Consider the following 8,790-nt stretch of genomic DNA (forward strand, 5'->3'; position numbering starts at 1 on the left):
AGGACGGCGGGGGCGGCGGCGCGCCCCAGCCCCGAGTCTTGAGCGGGGAGTAAACTAAATAGGTGGGAGCGGGGGGTTCAATGTCTCCTTGTTTTATGTTTTATGGTTATTTTGTTTCGATTTTTGATGGAAAGAAAAAAAGAAAAAGAAAAAAACTGTCCGACCTACCGACCGACCCTATGCTGAAATTTCATGTTACCGGAAACACACTATCTTTTTTGTTTGGCCTTATCTCCTTCGGCATGTCCTATTTAACCTGGTTGGACAAGGCTTGAATGGCTGTGTGTGAAATATAAGTTTTTTTAAGGCAATTCATCGGACACATCTTCAGCATTTCTTTCAACGCTGGTTTCTCCACAGTGCTGAAGAGCTTCCATGAGGTAAACTGTTGCGCAACAGGCGAGCCTCCATGTCCCATTGTGTTTTTTGCCCTCCTTTGAAGAAACTGGGAGCCCACATTTCTTTAGCACCCGAGCGACTTCGGATTTGACCAAATGATCTCCCTTCTTTATTGTTTGAAAAATATACTTTGAATTCTTTATCTGAACAGTAAATATTGTTGTACCTTGCATAACTGCTTGAACCCATACAGCACAATACAACTAGTGTACATTCTTTGTTCTCCCTTTACTTTGATGATGCGCTGAATGGAATCAGGCAGGGGATGGAGTTCGGACAGGAGCTGCTGATATCAAACCGTGTGCACAGTTACCAATGAACATCCTTTATGTTGGAACAGTACTTGGACCGAATGTTTTTATCAATGGCCCGAAAATGCCGCTCCACATTTGCCTCTTTCGGTCAGCCGCAAGCACCTCGGGCAGACCGACTGGCATGACGCACTGGTCAGCCAGTCGTTACAGTCCCCAACATTAGCACAACCACCACCAGCACACCAACTGGCAGCTTTGATGCAGATTCGGACGGCCGGTGTTTGGGTGCATGAAATAGGTGTATGACTGGCTGACCTGTATGTCAAACAGTTGACAAATTTCACAATGGATGATAGGCAGGAGTCTACTTTTTTTTTTTCTCATTTACTGCCGATGACAGGCATCTACTGTATATTATAGAATAGCATAAAACTGGGAGGGCTGGCAGTGATTGCGTCAATGCCATGAGAGCTACCGTCACACCTTGGCGATGAAGAGATCGCTAGCTTGCAGGTGATGCAATTGGCACACCTGTGTTAAATGGACTTTGAGGTTTGTTGTGTTGCAACTTCCTTCATACAAATTTGTCATGCCGGTTTGTTGATAACAGGCTCTGCGCGCATTCATCTGGCTTGAATTAAAAAAAAAAAAAAAAAAAAAATCCCAAACCGCCAACGCATTGGGGTTTGGAGCTAATTCCATTTATGCCACTCAACTTTTTGTGGTTGTACAACTGCAGTTGTCAGAAAACTGACTGCACGCTGTTGATGTATGTAAACAAACACACAGCTAAATGGCAATTTATCAAGTATGGAGAAAACTCTCATGTGACTGTGTCCATTTTAATTATCAAGTGGTAAGTCGATAGAGTAATTATCGTGACAGGCCTATTCAAGTTTAAAAAAAATAACTTCAGTGTTCTTTGAAATGACAGTACAACAAATTGGAAGCTGACCAGCCGGTGCAGATTGTGTTCGACTCTATCGAGAAGTACATCTACAACAACCAAAGTATCATCCATACTTGCTGTTTGCAATAGTGCCGGGCCATTCGCTAAAAAAAACAAAAACAAAAAACATCTGAATTTCCAATCAATTTTCTTCCACCTTCAATGAAAACAGAAAGTGACAAATAAGAAAAAAGAAATCAGCAAAACTAGGAGAAAAGTGGCCTTACAACTCTTAAATATTTTCATGAAACATTTTAAAAAATTGCCAATTCTGTATCAATAAAATATTCTGTGAGCAAAAATGTGTAATAACATTTCAATAAAACATTTGAATTATTCTACAAATCAGCCCCACTAATGTATTCCCTTTGGGATAAATGTGTAACAAAAAAATTGGCACTAGACATCCATCCATTTATCCTCACGGGCGTGCTAGAGTCTATCCCAGCTTACATCAAGCAGTCGGCGGGGGACACCCTGAACTGGTTACCAGCCAATCGCATGGCACATAGAGACGAACAACCATTCGCGCTCACACTCACAACTAGGGACTATTTAGAGTGTTCCATTAACCTGCCATGCATGTTTCTGGAAACCAGAGTACCCAGAGAAAAGCCATACAGGCACGGGGAGAACATGCAAACTCCACACAGGAAGGCCGGAGCCGGAATCGAATCCTACACCTCTGCACTGCGAGGCAGATGTGCTCACCAGTCGATCACGTACCGCCCCGTCAGTAAATATATCGTGACAAAAAGGTGCTGCTTCCACACACGTTCGTCCGTGCAACTGTAAGCAAAATCGTGCATATACTGTATGCCACATAGGTTGCCAAGTTTAGGACGCAAGCAATATAAAGTGCTGAGGGGGAAAACAACTATTTTATTTTATAATTTTTTGAAAAAGGGTTTAAAAAAAAGTTTTGAGCACACCACAAAAAACAAATAGTACATTCTTCAATTAAATTAATTTCGAATCCAGTGCAGCTTACAGACTATAAACTTACTTGTATTTAATGTTTTCCTCAACATCAGCGCTCGGTTCCTGCGTAATGAAGGTGACAAGCTCCTCCATGCACTCTGGTCTCAAAAGGAAGTCAACCAGTTTGTGGTTTTGGGCTTTGCACTCTTGCAGAACATCCTCCTCATCCATTACATCGGTTAGTCTTACATCGTCCCTCTCCAGCAGAGTGTCAATGTGGGATGTGGCGTGGAGGTCAAATTTCCAAAACATATTTGTCCTAAGAGAGAGAGACAAATGGGATTTTAGTTATGTCCCGTTTGGAACAGATTAAAACAGACAAAGCTCAGAGCCGAATCCACAAAGAATGAACTGATCTGATTGCACCTTTAGCCGCTCTTAATTTGCCCTCGCGCTTTGTGCCGTCTTCACGTCCAATTTTCAAAGGACATTGTGCGAATGACATCACAGCAGGTTTGACAGCTCAGGGCAGTTTGCACCTGATTCCCGCCCCGATTGATCACATGGCAAAGTATCAACGCAGGCTTTGCACCGATAACACCGTGGCAGAATGATGGCAGGAGAGACTTTCACTCAATTCATATCACAACTCAAAACGCCCCTGTTTAACACTGCCTAATACTCAACCTGCCATTTTGTCCTGTCCCAATTAAAAAATGTTCTCATTGCAATTTTTACTAAATGTAATGTAGCATTGCATGGTGTCCTTGAATGGCAAGAAAGCTGCCTTCAAATAAAATGCATTAGGCTATTATTATTATTGTAGAAAGATGAAATTATCAGCTTGCACATGAATAAGACTGACTGGCGATGTGTTAAAACCTTTTTGGACAGAGGACAAGTACCCCTCCTCTTGTCTGCTTGAAGCAAAGTGAAGTCACTCCATCCTGAAATGTAAAAATGCTGTTTACTAAAGAATGGTAAAAGGTAGAGATTTAATGTGTTTTCCCCCCTTTTGAAAAAGGCGAGAGAACTCAATTTTCTGTAGGCCTTCAAAAATTTGTCAAAATGGTCAAAAATGGCTGGCATGGACTCTCCCAATTTGAGAAAAAAGGGCTGGCATTGAATGAGTTAATTGACCCAAACTGGGTCAAGTACGGACGCCCATTTCGGTGCCCATTTCTATAACGACTAACAGAAACACGCCCAGTCTGTGTTGCCTGTGTAATCTGCCAATACACTGCTTCAGATCAAATAGTATTTCAAGCAGAGCTTCCACTTTGATGCTATGTCTTTTGTATTTGTGATATCTCAAATACCCAAACAATGACTTCCTATTGATAACAACAAAAACAACACAAAAAAGGTCACTTTGAATGCAAAATAACAGTTTATTGCAAGATAAAACCTGCACTGATGCATGAAGTTTTCATGAAGTTTGGACTTTGTGTGCGTGCACATGTTCCTTAAGGATGACGATGGGACTTGGACATCTTTTTTTTTTTTAATAAAGCTCTGCTGTAGAGTTAGCTGCCAGTATTTATCCATGTTCTCACTGGTGGCGTAGCCACCTCGCGACATAGGATCACCATACCACTCCCACAACTACTCACACAGTGTGTGGACCAAGACCTGATGAAAGCCACTCCTGCTATCTAGTGGTGATTTGTCTTCCTGAAATCGTTCCCACAACCTCGATACTGCGTGAGGAGGTGCGCAAAACTCTTTATTAATGTTTTAATACCAAAACACCCAGAACTGATTTATACGTCTTGGTACTAAATGATTGGATTTTTGCAAACGCGTGTTTACTTTTTGGCATTGAGTTAGTTAAAGGCACGGACAATAACCCACTTGTGTCCTTGCTGAGTACGTGCCTTTAAACAAAAACAACAATAACAAAAATAGTCGTCCAGGACGGACGGAATGCCCACCTCTGGACAACTATAAGTTAAATTGTAATTTCACCATTCAACACTAGATGGAAAATATGGCTTAGTTGCAAATACACTTGGTCATGCACTGCCCTATACTCCAACATGAGTAGACCGATTTTTTTTTTGCGGATTTGGAATGATGTGCAGGACAAATATATAGTAAAGAGGCTTACCCCCCAAAAATAGGCCTTGGACTTCAAGTCATGACTGAAATGTTCCCTTTGGCATAGAAGTACCTTAGGATCATAAAAATGTATTTATCCGAAGATAAGTGAGATCACGCTTTGCATAGGAAATACAGCCATCTTGGTACCTCTGCATCCCGCGTCCTCGACGCATAATTTTCCCGCGGGACGCACAGTTCCAAATAACGTGCGTTTTTGGGACGCAAGGAAATTTCTCAGTCAAAACAAAACAACAAAAAAAAAACTACGGCAGGCCTGAGGATTTCACGGTAAAGATTGTTACCGGTAGCGTGTCGTGTCCGTGGTGTCATTTTAACGGGACCGAAAAATCGTTTAACCAAAAAAGTCACCGCACACGAGTTGACTGTACGCGACCAAATCTCTCCTGTATGATCAACGCGATTTCACTGTGCCTGTATGTGTGTTTGTAGTATGGTGTGAGTGTGTTTCTTCTAATTTACTTTCGTTTTGTTTTGTTTTCAGTGTTGGGGGGGACGGAACCGATAACGTTATGTGCGCATGAGGGTTGTTATTTTAGTCCGCAAACTGAGGAATCGTGCGGATGAAAGTTTGAGATGGCAGTGAAAAAAACTCACAAAGGTCTACTAATTATGACATTTAAGAAATGGGAATGCCAGTCTGGTTTTTCGTATGAATCGTCCAAAGGGCGTATCACTAAACTCACCTGTGATGTATGCACAGAACACGAAAGCGAGATACGACGGGTACCACGATTACGAGGCAAGTTGGTCATTAGATCTAGAGGCTAACCGCTATGAAAAATATTATGAAACAGTCCTGGTTATTCTATAATTTACTGGTTGTAGCATGGCAACTTTAGGACTAAAACATTCGTCACAAGGTGTAGTAATGCTAATGTTAACTGTTGGTAGAACTATTGATGACGTGTGTTTGATTATTTCGTCAGATAGTAGATTACACATGCATCGTCTTGGGAAGAGGATGTCAAGCCACATCAATACTTACCTGTATTAATGATTACCAGTAAATTAATCTTTGCAGTGTGAGATTGGAAAAACTACTCTGATTTTGTGGTATGCTGTATTCATGATGCCATATGAGTACAGCAGTTTTTGATCCATTTATTTTTTTGAATAAACCTGGACTACACAGCTGCTGATTTAATGTTCATTGTTAATGCAGTTTTCAAACATTTACCCTTGAAACATTATACTTTTGAGTTTCAGAATTCTTGATTATAAATATCAGTCAAAATAGAAAAATGGGTTCCCATGATGAACGTTTACGGAACCCAAAATTAGTTACCGTGGTTTCCCATTGGGTAATCCGACGGAACCAAAAAACGGTTATCGTGAATTTCCGAAATCCTCAGGCCTGCTACTGAATTATTTAAATATTTGCAGCATTTGTTTATAATTGTATGGATATGTTGTTTGTGTTTTTATCATATGCAATTGAATAAGTAGACCACTTCAGAATTCGAAATTTGGGACTCTCTAAATGCATAATGGGACTCAAACTTTTCTGATCAGCGAGTCCCTGGGACTCGCTGGCGGTAAGCTGTAAAATTATCACTGGGAAATAACCCCCCCCCGCCCAGAACCTATTTCTTTGCTTCTGTTGTCGTTACAACATCAATTGGTGTCAAAGTAGGGCTGGGCAAGATGACTGAAAAGTATTTCGTATTGGTCAATATCTATTTATATTGATTTTTTTTTAACTATTGAAAATAAGAACAAAGAGAAGAAAGGCTGAATTTGAGTCATTTTATTTTAACATACAATATTTAATCTTGAATAAGAAGTCAATGCAACCATGAAAAAGTAAAATAATCTGGTCAATATAAAGACTAAATAAACATCTTGAGAATGAAAGCAATCATATCATGCAAAATAAGAGGCTGACATTTTCTGCTTCTGGGTGTAAAATAGCTGACTAAATTGAACTACCATTGAATAGGGTCACCTTTACAAACAAAAATACTTTTGTTATTTATGATTCAGTTTTATACTGTAGTTTTGGTTTGTGTTTAGGTACAATATGTTTTAAGAAAAAGACAATATTGAATAAGAAAATACTACAATTACTTTACTCGTGTGTCATATTTGTTCCATCAACCTTCATCTACCTACCTATTCTGTGGGTAGGCCAGACACCAGAGCTCAGGTTAAAAAAAAGGCAGTTCTGCGGTGTGATATGCGTGGCCCATTCCAGGTTAGTCAGCACTTCCGGGTTAATCAGCAAAATGGACGATCACAACAGCGGCGCACATTCAGCAGTACACCACCTGTAAGCGGTAATAGTAAAAGACAACCTGAGTAATTTATCACAATTTAAATGTAACATTTCCCTTCTGTGGAGATTGCCAGGTGACCCACCAGATGCATAAATGTGACCAACCAAATGGACCAAATTTTGTGTATTGTTTTGGCAAAGTGTTGATATGCCCATCATTGGAGTGCAATTGCAAGTTATTTTATTGCAATTTTATATATCGGAATCATGTTGGCAAAATGTTGTTTACCATTCTTATTTGTGTTATGGTTCACAAATCCCACCTAGTGTACAGGACGCTGTGTGTGACGTAGTACATCCTGAAGCCTGATTGGCTGCCGCGAGACGAAGCAAATAAAAAGTTGAATTCCTTTAACTTTGGCGAAAAGATGTAATGAGCAGAGTTTCGGTGCATGTGCACACTTTACACCGCTCTAAACACATCATCTGCCATGCCACGCACGCATCTGCGCCCTACCACGTGAACTGCATTGATTTTTAATTGAATCGCACTGCAAGAAATGCTCAGATTTGGTGTGCATGTGGCATTACAAAAGTGCACACTCAGTTGTTCCACTATAATTTGAAACCTACAATGCTACGCTGTTGACAAGGCCCTTAAATGAGGCTCTTTCATGCCTTTCAGAGGACTAAAAATGTTTGTGTTTTATTAAACGACATGTTTTCCAATATTTATGAGTGGACAATGTGGGACCATATTTATAAAAGTTGTGTAGGTGCCAATTTGACATTGGCCAAATTTTGTTTATTGTATTTGCTGTTTAGTATTAATATGTTCAATTGGCATATTTTATGATTTGGTAGAAATAGTCGTCACTGTTATTTTATGCATCTCTGAGTATCTTTTACAGAACTATTTGTTGTGACGTCACGCGACTGGCGGACGAAGACAGGGTGAAGAAGAAGGAGTCAGACAGAAAGACAGAGAGAGATGAGGCCAGCTGGAGAGTAGAAGCAATAGTTTTTTGACCATACAATTCTGACATACAATTCTGACATACAATACAGACAAACGAATTAGACAAACTGAAGAGAACATTTTTGTATATTTTATTTTTTAATAAACAGAAAATACAAAGAAGTCAATGTCGTGTTGTTTGCGTTCAAGACTCGTCGTTACGCTGGCCTCAAAGGTGCACCGGAATAGCACCGACATTTTGTCAAAAAACTAGCTAAGAAGCTAGTTAGCTTGTGCCGCGTCGAAGGAGAGAAAAGGCCTACCGCGCCGAAGAAGGCCCAACAGAAGGCAGCTGGACGTAAATCAACGAGAGAAACACAGAGAAAGGAAGCCGGTCGATCCGTTGATTCTACAAGAAAGGTAGAAGAAGAATTTTCTTGTCCTTTATGTCCGCGAAAAGCGCGGCAGAAGATAAAGCTACGACGAACGAAGCTAAAGCTAACGTAAGCTAGCGCAAGCTAACAAGCGAAACGAAGCCTACGTGATCGAAAACGAAAGTGACACGTAACTTTCGCCAGTGCATGAGCGCACATCGCAGCCTTAATTTGTCCATGCAGTTTGGCTTGAATAAGAAACTGCTTGCATTCGTTCCCATTAAGAAAAGTGACCACTGAAGAAAAAGGTGCTTTTGAACATTGCATTCAGACATAATGAGCCACTCAGCAACTGATAAGATGGATGAAGAGAAGGAGCGTAGACACGCTTTCAGTGTAACAGATCTGGGACAAAGACGGTCACGTAAGCTAACTGAGAAAGGAAAAGAAGAAAAATTACAACGATGCGTTGCATTAAGAAGACAAAGATTGAAAGATATGTCAAATAGAATGAACGTGATGCAAGCTTTGATGAAGGATGTGCAAAACGTTCAGATGGTGCAAGATGGAATGGAAAAGGACTTTGTTTGTTTATT

The 8,790-nt window shown here is 40.4% G+C and overlaps 1 protein-coding gene across 7 annotated transcripts in view; it reads right to left on the reverse strand.

Moving 5' to 3' along the window:
- The window catches only part of ppp6r3 (protein phosphatase 6, regulatory subunit 3), a 61,498-nt gene that overhangs the window by 42,542 nt on the left and 10,166 nt on the right, over window positions 1-8,790 (reverse strand). For 6 of the 7 annotated variants that reach the window (XM_019878160.1, XM_019878163.1, XM_019878157.1 and 3 more), the window contains exon 2: window positions 2,609-2,842. In XM_019878160.1, the coding sequence (XP_019733719.1) occupies window positions 2,609-2,842 (234 nt within the window). Of the gene's footprint in view, window positions 1-2,608; window positions 2,843-6,759; window positions 6,915-8,790 lie in introns of all 7 variants that reach the window. The other variant, XM_019878159.1, reaches the window with a different exon arrangement.

Source organism: Hippocampus comes, unplaced genomic scaffold (genome assembly GCF_001891065.2).
Source record: "Hippocampus comes isolate QL1 unplaced genomic scaffold, H_comes_QL1_v1.1 scaffold37, whole genome shotgun sequence".
NCBI lineage: Eukaryota > Metazoa > Chordata > Actinopteri > Syngnathiformes > Syngnathidae > Hippocampus > Hippocampus comes.